This window comes from Saccopteryx bilineata, chromosome 2 (genome assembly GCF_036850765.1).
Source record: "Saccopteryx bilineata isolate mSacBil1 chromosome 2, mSacBil1_pri_phased_curated, whole genome shotgun sequence".
NCBI classification, from domain to species: Eukaryota; Metazoa; Chordata; class Mammalia; order Chiroptera; family Emballonuridae; genus Saccopteryx; species Saccopteryx bilineata.
In genome coordinates this window covers 352,945,764-352,959,492 of record NC_089491.1, presented here as the reverse complement: position 1 = coordinate 352,959,492, position 13,729 = coordinate 352,945,764, and the positions used below count along the sequence as shown (strand labels likewise).

Here is a 13,729-nt window from a genome sequence, read left to right as displayed (position 1 = left end):
AGCAGAGGGGTTTCTCTCCCTGCTCCCCAGATCCTTGGGAACAGCAGGGAATAGCTCCTGGGATTTCCCCGATCAAGGCCCTTGGCCTCAATTCAGGGGAATTCTGCATGGGGAAGTTGCCACAGCCTGACCTAGATTCAGCTTATTATTAAAGGACAAGAGCCTGTCTTGACCTTGACAATAGGTGAGGAAAGCCTGCACCACTCTCCTCTGGCAGGGCAGGCCCCAGAGGTGATCTGTGCACTCACACATCCGGGTGCAGACCCATGGGTGAACAGGCTCTTCTTTCTCCGTGTGCCCTTGTGTTTCAGCTCTTTGTAGTCAGTCACCTGGGGAATTTGATAGATGGTAGTGGAGCCAGCTGAGCCCAGAGTCCTGGGCAACACAGCATACAGCAAGTGGGAGTCCAGAACAGGGGAGGGTGGGGGTCCTGGCCTTTCCTAGTGAGTTATTTGGGCATATACACCCTCTGACTATATGGTTAAGGCTAGTTTCTTGCCCTGGGTTCTGAGAACCTTCAGGGGGCCCATAGTTCTTTGAAATTAGGGGACAGAACACGTGTATATATGCATGTACTATGGGAACTTGGGCATCTGGGGAGAGGGTCCCCTGCTTTTATGAACTTCCCAAAGAGCCAGGAGCCTGAGAAGCACTGCTGAGGGAATAAGGTCCTCTGAGCTGACAGTGGCCCGGGGCAGCAGGGCCAGACTGAGCCCAGTTAAGCAAGAATCTCTGTTTCCATGGCCTCAAAGCTAATTTCATGTCAGATTTTCAAGCCACTTTTTTTTTATTTGATTTTAGAGAGCGAGAGAGAAAAACATTGATTTGTTGTTCCACTTATTTATGCATTCATTGGTTGATTCTTGTATATGCCCTGACCGGGGATTGAACCCACAACCTTGATATATCAGGACGATGCTCTAACCAACTGAACTACCTAGCCAGGGCTAAGCCAAAGACTTTTAAAGCCTTTGAGTCAAGTGACTGCAAAATGAGCAGATAAAATGTGACGAACACAGAGTCAGCCTCTAACCACAGGACATTTTATACATGGTAAACATCATATTTTATCACTAGGTTACTTGTTTTTAGTACCTCCAATGGTTATTTGAAGCCTTTTGTGAAATTAGAAACCATTAACTGAATTGAAAAAACTTGCAAAGCAATTACTTTTAAAAAATTGTAAACAAAATAAAACAAAACAAAATTGTAAGGTCCTGGCCAGATAGTGCAGTTGATTGGAGCATTGTCCCAATACACAAAGATTGCTGGTTCAATACCCAGTCAGGGTACATACAGAAACAGATTGATGTTTCTGTCTCTCTCTCCCCCTTACACTCTAAAATCAATCAATCTCTCTCTCTCTCTATATATATATATGTTTGCTTGATTTTTTTCCTTAAGTGAGAAGCGGGGAGGCAGGGAGACAGACTCCTTCATGTGCCCAACCATGATCCATCCGGCAAGCCCCCTACTGGGCGATGCTCTGCCCATCTGGGGCCGCTGCTCCACTGCTTGGCAACCGACCTATTTCAGCGCGTGAGGCAAGGCCATGGAGCCATCCTCAGTGCCCAGGGCCAACTCGTTCAAACCATTCAAGCCATGGCTGTGGGAGGGGGGAGAGAGAAAGACAGAGAAGATGGTCACTTCTCCTGTGTGCCCTGACCGGTAATTGAACCTGGGATTTCCACACAATGGGCCAACGTTCTACTGCTGAGCCAATGGGCCAGGGCCAAAATTTTTTTTTAAGTCTAAAAAAGAAAAAAATATTATAAGGAAGAAACACCTTAATAGTGCTGTGTGTGTCACCAGGTTGTACAGTAACCACCTCATCTTCTTGGGATGGGGAGGATTCCAGAGTGCAGGATGCGATTGTTGGCCCTAGATGAGTTGGGACCCACTTGTATGGCACTGAGTGGGGGAATGGGAAAGGGCCTTGAGCTCTGGGCTCCACAGGTTGAGTTTTTCAGGGGAACCCAATAAACTCAGTTCTTTACGAACCCCATCCTGCTGGTCCACTAGCCCCTTCTAGTCAAGACACCAGCTGGGTATCAAGACATGTGACTGAGGAAATTGCTCCCTGTCTAGCCCCAGAGTCTATTGGTCCTGTGTTCAGTCTTGCTGGAAGGACAGAACGGTTTTGTATACATGGGAACATGCACGACCATAGCTTGCATTAGCAGTAGGTCAAGACAGGCTGGGCAGAAAACCAGAGGGGAGGTTTCCCTTGGCCTGTCAGCCTAGAACATAGGCCCTCCAGGGAGTGGCACCCTGGCTGGGGGAGCCACACTGCCACCCCTCAGTCTCAACCTGACCCTCTCTCACCAGAATGCCTCTTCCCCCACCCCAACAGGATCTTTGACTGGCTGGTATCAGTAATCAACAGCAGCATCTGTGCAGACGCCGACTCCTGGACCACTTTCATAGGTAGCAGGGCCCTCCTGCTGGGAGCATGCCTGCGAAAAGAACAGCAGGGCTCTGGGTTCCCTGTGTTAACTTGGGAAGCTCCTTTCCCCTCCTGCCTCCCCATCTCTTCATCTGTCCACCAGTGTTTGGGCGAGGGCATCACTGTTCTGCCCAGTTCCCATAGCTGACTCAACTATAGCTCGCCAAGCAGACTCAGATGGTGCCTTACCTATGAGGGCCCCTTCTCTCCCCAGAGACCCAGCTCCAGTCTCAGGAAAGAAGTGGGGATGAGTGAAAGATAACATCATTGGGACCTGGGTAGGGCTGTCAGGTACGGGAGGAAGCAAAGGTCAGCAGCACCAGTGTAGTCTGTTCACAGAATGGTGGGATTCCAGATCCCAGCAGGGCTGGTGAGACTCAGGCCCTCCAAACTGGATTGGATGCAGATACTATTCCCTGGGCCCTGGTTCCCTCATGGGAGGGGCTGGCTAGAACCTAAGGATTCAGACTCAGAGTGGACCTGGTGACCTGGGCGCCCCGCACATCTCATTCAGCCTTTCTTCCGCTCTTGAGTTCTGAGGGGGTTGTGAGGTAGAGACAGGAACCTTGGGATGGCGTCGGGTGCTCTGCCCACTGTGGTGACTCAGCCTGCGAAGGATGCCAAGGCTGATGCCCAGGATGAGGCTTCACCCTGGGCCACCCTGGACTCTCGTAGTCCCCCAGCCCCCACAGTGGCCCGTGGGTTTTCCCCTCATCCTCCCAGGGCTGCTGGACGTGTATGGATTTGAGTCATTTCTCGACAACAGTCTGGAACAGTTGTGCATCAACTATGCCAACGAGAAGCTGCAGCAGCACTTCGTGGCTCACTACCTCCGGGCTCAGCAGGTGAGGGAGGGCCGAGTAGGGCAGTCGTTCCCCTGGATCCTCTGTACCTGTCTGGCCCCCTGGACTCAACCTTTAGTTCTTTCTTTGATGCCATTCTGGAATATGTGACATTGCTGAGGCCAGCCCTTCGGGGCCTTGGACCATAGCTGCCTCGTCCTGTCCCCCTCACTTTGCCCCGTAGGAGGAGTATGCAGTTGAGGGCCTGGAGTGGTCATTTGTCAACTACCGGGACAACCAGACCTGCTTGGATCTCATCGAGGGGAGCCCCGTCAGCATCTGCTCCCTCATAAATGAGGTGGGGAGGGTCAGCCAGTGTGCTGAGCACCAGCACCTGGGCTTTGGGCTTTTTGGAACCTTGAAGACTATTCTTTGCCTTCTTTGTGCCTGGCTCCCCATCTACCAAACAGATTTGCTAATCCCTATACTCCTTCACTCTCAGGGTCACTGTATAATGCCTGTGTGACGGGGGTGACAGGTGGGACTGTGAGGGTGTGGTGAGCCCCTCTCACTTTTGTGGCCAACTGCCCATCCTGTCCCTGCAGGAATGCCGCCTTAACCGGCCAAGCAGTGCGGCCCAGCTCCAGACACGCATTGAAAGCGCCCTGTCAAGCAGCCCCTGCCTGGGCCACAACAAGCTCAGCCGGGAGCCCAGCTTCATTGTGGTGCATTACGCGGGGGCTGTGTGCTACCACACTGCAGGCCTGGTGGAGAAGAACAAGGTGAGGATGGGCCCTGATCCCTGGGGGCCTGCATAAAACCACATGCTGAGTCACTGCTGCCTATACATGGTAGCTTCCTATTGTGTGTCCTCCCCCCTGAACATCTTCCCAGAATCCAGGGTCAGCTCTTAGGCTATCTGCCTGAGGTCTCTGCTAATCAGGATGACCTGCCCAGAAATGACCTGTGTCACACTGGGTTTGCTGGTTTATAGGCGACCCGCTTGTCTCTCAGACTCGGGGCCTGCCCTCCCCTAGGAGCCCTTCTTCTGGGGTTCAGGTGAGCAGCCCGGCAGGCCTGTGGGTAACTGCAGATAGCACTCTTCCTGCCCTCACTCACTGCCCTGTCCCTTCCCAATAGGACCCTGTGCCACCTGAGCTGACCAGGCTCCTGCAGCAATCCCAGGACCCCCTTCTCAAGGTGTTGTTTCCTACTGACCCTGAAGAGAAGTCCCAGGCAGAGCCCTCTGGCCAGAGCAGGACCCCAGTGTTGACTGTGGTGTCCAAGTTCAAGGTGGGTCTGGCAGTGCTGATGTGACATGCTTAGTTCACTCTTCAACCTTAAATGTTTACTGAGCACTTCCCAGGATTGGTGCTGTCCACAGAGAAGAACTGAAGAGTCAAGTAGATGCAGTCCAGGTCCACAGAGTAGACAGTCCTATGTGGAAGACAAACAAAAAACAACAGACCATCAGTATAACTGACATGACAGGGAGCCTTGGGGACAGTGGGGTCTCTCACCCACTGCTTATGGGGCATTGTGGAAGAGCAGTAGTTACATGAACCTCTGTGACCTGGCCCATTCCCAGCTCTCCAACTTCCTGTTCAGACTTTGTCCTTGGCTAGAGCAGATTTGTCACCTCTTATATCTCATGTTTTCTATCTTCTCAGCAGCTCCTCGCCACGGCCCCTTCAATGCCACCCTCACTCCCACCTCCACACCTCTTTTTAGTTTATTCCCTCTCTTCCTTCAGACCTCTTCATTACCATCGCCTCCTTGAGAAGGCACGCAGGGGAGCCCAGGTTTGATTACACTTTCCTGTCCACTGAGGGTGCCCATCCAATGTCTGTGTGGCTTGTTAGACCTCGAGCTCTGAGACAGCAGCAGACTGCGTGGGTCACAGCCCCACTAGTGTCCTGCATACAGGACTGGCTTTGGCTTAGTAACAGCTGTTGCCTGGATGAATGGCAGGGGGTTCTGAGATTGTTATCTTCTAGGAAGATTCCTGGGGGGTAGGTGGGGAGGCTGAGACCAGGTACAGAGAGACCAACCAGGTAGAGGGTCACCGGTCAAGAAAGGCAGAGGTGAGGAGCATTGGGAGGTCAGGGGAGGAGTGTGCTTTGGGCAGTGAGAGCCCCCAGTAGTCATCCCAGGGCACAAGAGGATTCTGGTCTTGGTGCTGGGAGGTCTGCTGGAGGTGTTTGGTGCAGTTTTAACCAGGGTCCGGCTGATGCTCCCAAGCAGCTCCAATCTGTGCCTGACCGCATGCTGTCCCCTCCACAGGCCTCCCTGGAGCAGCTTCTGCAGGTCCTGCACAGCACCACGCCCCACTACATTCGCTGCATCAAGCCCAACAGCCAGGGCCAGGCGCAGACCTTCCTCCGGGAGGAGGTAATTCACACTGGGCCAAAGCTGCTTTGCAGAGGGCCCCTTCTGAGGCCCTGGAGGGGTGAAGGGCAGGACACCTGCTCCTAATGGAGTAACCAGACAGGCTCTCTCAGGCTGAGCCTGACATTGGGGAGAGCTTGTTTCCCCAGTTCTGGCAGGCAGACATGTGTGGGTGTGTGGTCTGCACTGTACAGTGGCCTCGCCAGGGAAGCAAGTGGGGGTTCCAATGCCTCTGGCTGTCTTCTCACCAAGCCAGGTGTCCTGCTGAGAGGAATGGGTGTTTTTGTGATTAGCTGAAAGTCTGTCTCACCTTACAGTGTAGATTTTTTTTAATTTGCACAAAATCACTCTGGCCAGCTGTACTCCTTTGCTCAGGGCACCAGCCTCCAAGGGGTGTGGGTGAGGTGTGGGCGCTGGACACTGGAGAGTGTCCCACTTTCAGCTGGTAGCTGTGATCTTCGAGTTTATAGCCAGGGCCACTATGCTCTCTGGTAAAGACCTTGGCTCAGGTTCCAGAAGACTCTTCACAATATAACCAACCTCCCTTGACCCTCAAGTATGACTCACTTGATTGCCTACAAAAAATAAAATAAATAAAAAATAGAAATTGAGTTGGGCTGCATGTGAGGCAGGGAGCCTCTGCACTGCTGGGAATGGGGAGAGCGAGCCAGGGCCTGCACCTTCCCCAGCTGTATCAGAAGCCATGCATCACAGGGGCCTGGGCCACTGGGACCCTTTCTAGCAGGAAGATATTTCCTAATTTCTCACTGCCTGAGAGCATACCCCATCAGCAGAGCCAGGAAACCCTGCCTGTCCATGCCAGCAGGGCCACAGAAGGAGCGCCACTTCTGGCCCGCTGGTCCCATGCTGCAGGTGCCACCCTGTCTCCCTACCCTTGCAGGTCCTGAGCCAGCTAGAGGCCTGTGGCCTTGTGGAGACCATCCACATCAGTGCTGCCGGCTTCCCAATCCGGTGAGTGGGCCAGTCACAGTAGGAGGCAGGGCCAACATCAGGGTGGAGATTGGGATTCAGGCCAGTAAGTGCTTGCCCAGCCCAGAGCAGGATATCGAGGTGAAAAGGGCAGGTCTGCAGATGTCAACCTGGAACTCGAGCTGTACTTGTCATTTATCTATTCACTTCCTGTGTGTGAGTTTGTATGAGGCAGTTTCTGGTATATATCAATAAATAAGGAAGCTTGATGCATACATTCCTGTGGAAACGGGAACAAGAAGTATAAAGTTAGTGCAAGAAAAGAAACAGCCTGGCCAGGTGGTGGCACAGTGGATAGTGTCGGACTGGGACGTTCAAAACCCAGAGGTTGCCGGCTTGAGTGCGGGGTTGCCGGCTTGAGCGTGGGATCATAGACATGACCCCATGGTCGCTAGCTTGAGCCCAAGGTCGCTGGCTTGAGGAAGGGGTCACTCACTCTGCTGTAGCTCCCTGGTCAAGGCACATAAGAGAAAGCAATCAATGAACAACTAAGGTGCCACCATGAAGAACTGATGCTTCTCATCTCTCTCCCTTACTGTCTGTCCCTCTCTTTGACTCTATGTCTCTGTCAAAAACAAGAAACAAAAACTGCTATTAGGTAGACTAACAGGAAAGAGAATCCCTGGGGCTAGTCAAGGCAGGGCCTCTGGGCAGCTTCAGGCCCATGAAAAGGAAAGAGCCAGTCTAGGAAGGTCTGGGGGTAGAGGGAGGGGAGCATTCCAGACTGAGTGAAGAACAACCAGAGTTTCCAGGTTAGGAACTGAAAAATGCTTAAGTGACTGGAGCACAGAGAACTAGGAGGAGGGGTGGCAGGGGCAGGAGCCAGACCTGAAGGGCCTTGCAGGCCAGGTGAGGACTTCATAGCCTGTCCTGAGAGCCGTGGAAGCTGCTGGGCATTATGAGGATGAAGCGCTGTGCTCTCATTCCTATTCCATGGCTGCCACAATGGAGGGTAGACGCAGGGTCAGGAGAGATGTGAGATGAGTGAAAGGCAGTTACAGGTGTACAGGCCAGATGGTGTCCCTGATGAGCGTGTAGAGAAGTGGGCAAAATTGGAGCATGGCTTGTGGTAAAGGACTGGATTGGCTGGCCATGGAGTATAGAGCAGGGGAGTAGTCAGCTTCCAGGCTGCAGAAGCCACTTCCAGGCTTCTATCTGAGGCAAAGGGATGACCTGGGAGACAATTCTCTGAGGCGGGATGGTTTGAAGAAGGCCCAGGTTGAAGGGTGGGAGGGTCAGGTCTGAAATGACTGTGAGACAGGCTAAGGGCTCAGCAGAGCTCTAAAAACTGGGGGGTCTTAACAAACACTATGAGCAAGGAGGAAATCCCAGGGCAGAGAAAAGGCATCAGGCTCAGCCTCTGAGGAATGCTCACATTTTAAAAGAGGGGGGATGATGAGAAACCAGCAATCCCAGGAGGAGGAATCCAGGATCGTGCCACTGACCACAGGGTTTGGTGGCATGGTGTTTGCTGATGGCTGTGACAAGAGCTACACTGGTGCAATGTTGGGGACAGAAGCCAAATTCAGAGGGTCAAGTACAGATACCAGATGTCACCAACTGTTGAGAGAAGTGTTGCCGTGAAGGGGAGCAGAGAAATCAGGAGGAAGTGGGAGGTGGCTGTGGGTCCAAGAGGACAGGCGGAGAGGCAGCCGAGCATGAGTGTGCGGTAGGAGTGGTCCAGTTGTCCAAGCGAGGCCTGCACGCCCCTTGGGAAGGAGGCAGTCGGCAAGTCCTCCACTGAAGGCACAAGGAGAGCAGACCCAGTTTAAGGCGGTCTCTGTGGGCTTCCTGCTGAGTGACCCTAATAATTGCTCCAGAACTACCTCATCCATGCAGCGGGCGTCAGGGTTGTTGAGCAGATTTAAATACAGTAACTCCTGTTGTACCCAAAACGCTGTGACAGGCTCACAGATGAAGTCACTTCATTCTCTTCTTCCACCTACTTTGGCTCCCAGGATCTCTCACCGGAACTTTGTGGAACGATATGAATTACTGAGAAGGCTCCATCCTTGCACATCCCCTGGTCCCCAGAGCCCATCTCCTAATGAAGGCTGCTCAGGTGAGTGGGGCCTGTTTGTTAGTCTTTTCTTCAGTCCACGTGGCAGTCGATGGCTGTTAAGTTGGCCAGAGTAGGCAGAAGATAGAGATGTGGGCAGAGTCGGGAAATTTGGGGAAGAAATTGGTCAGACTGAGCAAGCATTTGATTGGATGTAGAGGAGAGAAAAATTAATTAAAATAATTACGCCTGACCATTGGGGAAATAGCAGTCTGGGGAAGCTGCTGAGCCCGGCCGGGGCACTCGGCAAGCTGCTCTCAAGGGAAAGGTCTGGCCCGTGGCCCCAATTTGAGGGTTGTGGGCATGGGGCTATCACTGAGGCTGTGGCCCAGCACAGGTGGAGGAAAAGAGGCCAAGGACAGGGCGCGAGGCCCCTGCCCAGTGGCAGCTGCTCCCCCCCACTCATAGCCTTACCCTGGGGCTCACCTAACTCAACTGGGACAATTCTGCTTTGTTTTGCTCCTGTCTTGGGCACTTTGTCACTATCTTTCACCTTTCTTGCCACCTCTCTCTCTCCTCTCTCCATGGTCTGCTCTACTGCTCTGTCTCTTACCCAAGTCCCCTGGCCCCTGGTTGATTTTGCTGCTGTTGCTCGTCTGCGGCGTCTTCTTTGGCAGCCTCTGTCTCCAGAGAGGCACTGGGCAGCTAAAGATGTCAGAGCCCTCAGGTAAACCCTCCTTCTACTGGAGTAAGCCCTGTGATGCAGGAGGGCTGGCAGGGGGACCCAGTGGAACTCCACAGGCCTGGGGTTTGTTCTCCCTTACCCCTTCTGTGCAGGGAGTAAGGTACTGGGTGGCGGGTGCGGCCCACTGCCCTGTTTGGCCCTCAGCATGTTTAGGGTTGCAAACAAATGCTGGCTTGACAGCCTGGAATTCCAGGTTAGAGTCTGAGTACCAAGTGCCCTTTGCCACCCTGCCCAAGAGGACCCAGAGGAGTGGAGGCTGCAGGCCAGTTCAGTGCACAGCCACAATGGATTCCAAGACTCCTCAGAAGAGCCAGGGACCTCAGGGACAATGGAGGGGCTGCCCCTGGCCCCCCCCAAAAAAAGGATGTAGAAATAACTAGAGGCAAGAACAGAAGCCTATAAAATGTTGGGGAGACCAGATCCACTTTCTTAAGGCCACAGAAGTGTGCAGATGACGAAACACTGACAGGCCCTCCATTTTCCATCCCTTAGAATGGTCTCTGCATGCCGAGGAGGCGACGCTGCAACCTCTACTCCAGGACATCCTCCACACTCTGCCCGGTCTAACTCGGACAGCAGCCACACCTAGTGACCCAGCTGAGGCCACACCAGCCCCAGTGCACTGTGGCAGGACCAAGGTGTTCATGACTGACTCCACGGTAAGCTGGTTTCAGATGAAGAGCAGAGATGACAGAAAGCAGCTGTGTGCTCTCAGCAGCACAGGGTCTGGGCCCTCCTCAGGGTGGGGAGGAGAGGCTGAGGACCTCAGTGGATGCCCCTTCTCCCAGCTGGAGCTCCTGGAACGTGGGCGTGCCCGAGTGCTGGAGCAGTGTGCCCGCTGCATCCAGGCAGGCTGGAGGCGACACCGGCACCGCAAGCAGGAGAGGCAGAGGCAGGCTGCTTTGCTCATCCAGGCAGGTAGGACTGCGGCCCGGGCCCAGAGCCTAAGTGCAGCTGCTGTCAGTGACTGCATACGAACCCCATGCAACACCTGTTTCCTTCAAAATGCCGCTCCTTGAGTCCCCAGATACCAAAACTGACAGTGTCCCAGCCTCGATACATTGGTGGCATGTCCCTATGGTGCGCTGGGATTCAAATTCCCTGTCTACCTCACCCAGAGCATCTTTCCAGTTCAGTGGGAACCAGGTCACACCACAAATAAGGCTGCTTTATAGGTAGTAGAGGCTAAAAAATTGTCCTTCATTCCCTTTCCCAGACCAGAGAGCTGTTTCTGCCACCTTTCTTTCCCTTTATGACAACTCAGATCATTGCCTGGGCTTTAGGCAGGGCCTTGTATAGAATTTAAGAAGGTAAAAACCTGAAAAGAGCCTGACCAGGCGGTGGCACAGTGGATAGAGCATTGGACTGGGATGCAGAGGACCCAGGTTCGAGACCCCAAGGTCACCAGATTGAGCACAGGCTCATCTGGTTTGAGCAAAAAGCCCACCAGCTTGAACTCAAGGTTGCTGGCTCCAGCAAGGGGTTACTCGGTCTGCTGAAGGCCCGCGGTCAAGGCACATATGAGAAGGCAATCAATGAACAACTAAGGTGTTGCAACACGCAATAAAAAACTAATGATTGATGCTTCTCATCTCTCTCCATTCCTGTCTGTCTGTCCCTGTCTATCCCTCTCTCTCTGAAAAAAAAACAAAAAACCTGAAAAGATTTGATTCATCAAAGGAAGAAATGTCTGAACTATGATAATAGTCTCATTTTTAAAAGTAAAATTACTAGAAACCACCCAAATATTTGACAGTGGTGGAGTTATGGCTATATTATGGACCATCCTTATGATGTAGCTGATTTAATGGAAAACCACTTCCAATATGATGTCCTTTTTTTTTTTTTAATTCAGTAAGAGCAGGGGAGGCAGAGACAGATTCCCTCATGCAGACCGACCGAGATCCACCTGGCAAGCCCACTAAGGGGTCTCTGCCCATCGGAGGCATTGCAACCAAGCTCTTCTTAGGCCTGAGGCAGAGGCCGTGGAGCCATCCTCAGCATCCGGGGCCAGCTCACTCCAATTGAGCCATGGCTACAGGAGGGATAGGAAGGAGAGACAGAAAGAAAAAAGCAAGAGGGGAAGGGTGGAGAAGCAGATGGGCGCTTCTCCTGTGTGCCCTGATCAGGAATCGAACCTGGGACATCCACACACCAGGCCAACGCTGTACCACTGAGCCAGACAGCTAGGACTCCAATATGATGTTCAAACCTGGGTGCCAAAGTACATATCAAGGGCGATGCCACTTTCATAAGGTCAGTTATGTGTGTATAAGCACAAAAAAGTGTGCCAGGAAGCCTGACCAGGTGGTGGCACAGTGAATAGAGCATCGATTGGGATGCAGAGGACCCAGGTTCAAAAGTCCAAGGTCACAGGCTTTAGCATGGGCTCATCTGGCTTGGGGAAAGACTCACCAGCTTGAGTGCAGGGTCGCTGGCTTGAGCAAGGGATCATAGATATGACCCCATGGTCACTGGCTTGGCTTGAGCAAAGGGTCACTCGCTCTGCTGTAGCCCCACCCCCCTACCCCTGGTTAAGGCAAATATGAAAAAGCAATCAATGAACAACTAAAGTGCCAAAATGAAGAATTGATGCTTCTCATCTCTCTCTCTTCCTGTCTGTCCCTCTCTCTGTCTCTGTCACACAAAAAAAGAAAAAAGCATACCAGGAAAATACTAGAGCTGGTTTTATCTAACTTTTATATTTGTCTTTAAATACTTGTTTTCTAGACTCCAAATGTATTCATATTTAATGGAATAGCACTAGTCCTTTTCTGATTATGAGTGTACCAAAAAGAATTTAAAATGCTGAAATTTGAAAGAAAATATCGCAACCAGTCCACATCCAGTGGTTACTAAACCTAAGGGTTTCCAAAAAAATAGAATTCTAAAAGATGCAGGGAGTTCAGACCTCTTCTTCCCTGGGCATTGTCCTGGACTGAGCCTGAGGTGGGAGGTAACCTTGCTCTCAACTGTCTCTTCAAGGTATAAGTACCTCCAAGTCTGTGGGCAATCTGAAGGCCAACTGATTTATATGTTGACTCCAGTCCCTTACCTTATGTAGTGTATGAGGTAGCCATTGGTTGGAAAACGACCCATTTCAAATTTTTACAGCATCTCTGGTTGCTGCACAGCCACATTACCAATAGCAGTAACGAACATTGTACTCTTTCCTGTCTCTGGGTAACCCCTTAGCCATCCGTTCCTGGTTAACTCGGAGACACATCCAGAGGCTGCACACGGCTGCCACAGTCATCAAGCGTGCATGGCAGAAGTGGAGAGTGAGTATCTGACCCAAGAAGCCAGCGCTGGCCTGGCCGGTTAGCTCAGTTGGTTAGAGCATTGTCCCGAAACACCAAGGCTGCACTTGCGACCCTCAGTCAGGGCACATAAAGGAAGCAACCAATGAATGCACAGCCAAGTGGAACAAGAAATGAATGCTACCCTCCCTCTCTAAAATCAATCACTCAAAAAACAAAAAAGCCTGACCTGTGGTGGCGCAGTGGGATAAAGCGTCGACCTGGAACACTGAGGTTGCCGGCCCGAAACCTTGGGCTTTCCTGGTCAAGGCACATATGGGAGTTGATGCTTTCTGCTCCTCCCCCTTCTCTCTCTCTGTCTCTCTCTCACTCCTCTCTCTCTCTAAAAATCAATAAATAAAATATTAAAAAAAAAAAAAAAAATACTCAGGGATGGACCCAGGTTGGAATGTTGGCTCTGCCCCTACAAAGTAAGAGGTCTTGTTCTTCATGCATAAAATATGCATGACACCACCTACACTGCAGGGTGGTTGTGATGGTCAAGAGTGGCATAATCAACTGGGAACATAATAAAAACCATAGAATTGTATACTTTAAAGGGTTTAGATCTCAATAAGGCTATTTTTTAAAATAGCGTATGTAAGGCCTAAGCCTTATTGCCTTAGATATAAAGTTCTGCCACACTGAGCCAGTCTGGATGAAGTCACCTGTTCACAGCCAGGTGCCCTTCAATTCACCTTAAACTGACTTAATAAAGACAGTTTTGGTTTTCATTAAGAGCTAATACATCAAAAGCTATAGTGGTGTTCTTTTTTTTTCTTTGATTTTATTTACTCATTTTAGAGAGAGGAGAGAGAGAGAGAGAGAGAGAGAAAGGGGGGGAAGAACAAGAAGCATCAACTCCCATATGTGCCTTGACCAGACAAGCCCAGGGTTTCAAACTGGTGACCTCAGCGTTCCAGGTCAACACTTTACCCACTGCACCACCACCACAGGTCAGACTAAAGTAGTGTCGTATTTTGTTTTTTTTCTGAAGTGAGAACTGAGGAGGCAGAGACAGACTCCCACATGCACTCAACCAGGATCCACCCGGCATGCCCACCCGGGGGCGATGCTCTG

At 51.7% G+C, this 13,729-nt stretch overlaps 1 protein-coding gene across 15 annotated transcripts in view; it reads left to right on the top strand.

The window, feature by feature from the left end:
- Nucleotides 1–13,729, top strand: part of MYO19 (myosin XIX) — a 36,036-nt gene that overhangs the window by 19,203 nt on the left and 3,104 nt on the right. For all 15 annotated transcript variants that reach the window (XM_066262758.1, XM_066262759.1, XM_066262765.1 and 12 more), the window contains 11 exons: nt 2,354–2,427; nt 3,170–3,291; nt 3,473–3,586; nt 3,834–4,010; nt 4,369–4,521; nt 5,512–5,619; nt 6,518–6,588; nt 8,565–8,668; nt 9,843–10,009; nt 10,139–10,268; nt 12,546–12,631. In XM_066262758.1, coding sequence (XP_066118855.1) covers nt 2,354–2,427; nt 3,170–3,291; nt 3,473–3,586; nt 3,834–4,010; nt 4,369–4,521; nt 5,512–5,619; nt 6,518–6,588; nt 8,565–8,668; nt 9,843–10,009; nt 10,139–10,268; nt 12,546–12,631 — 1,306 coding nt within the window. The remainder of the gene's footprint in view (nt 1–2,353; nt 2,428–3,169; nt 3,292–3,472; nt 3,587–3,833; nt 4,011–4,368; nt 4,522–5,511; nt 5,620–6,517; nt 6,589–8,564; nt 8,669–9,842; nt 10,010–10,138; nt 10,269–12,545; nt 12,632–13,729) is intronic.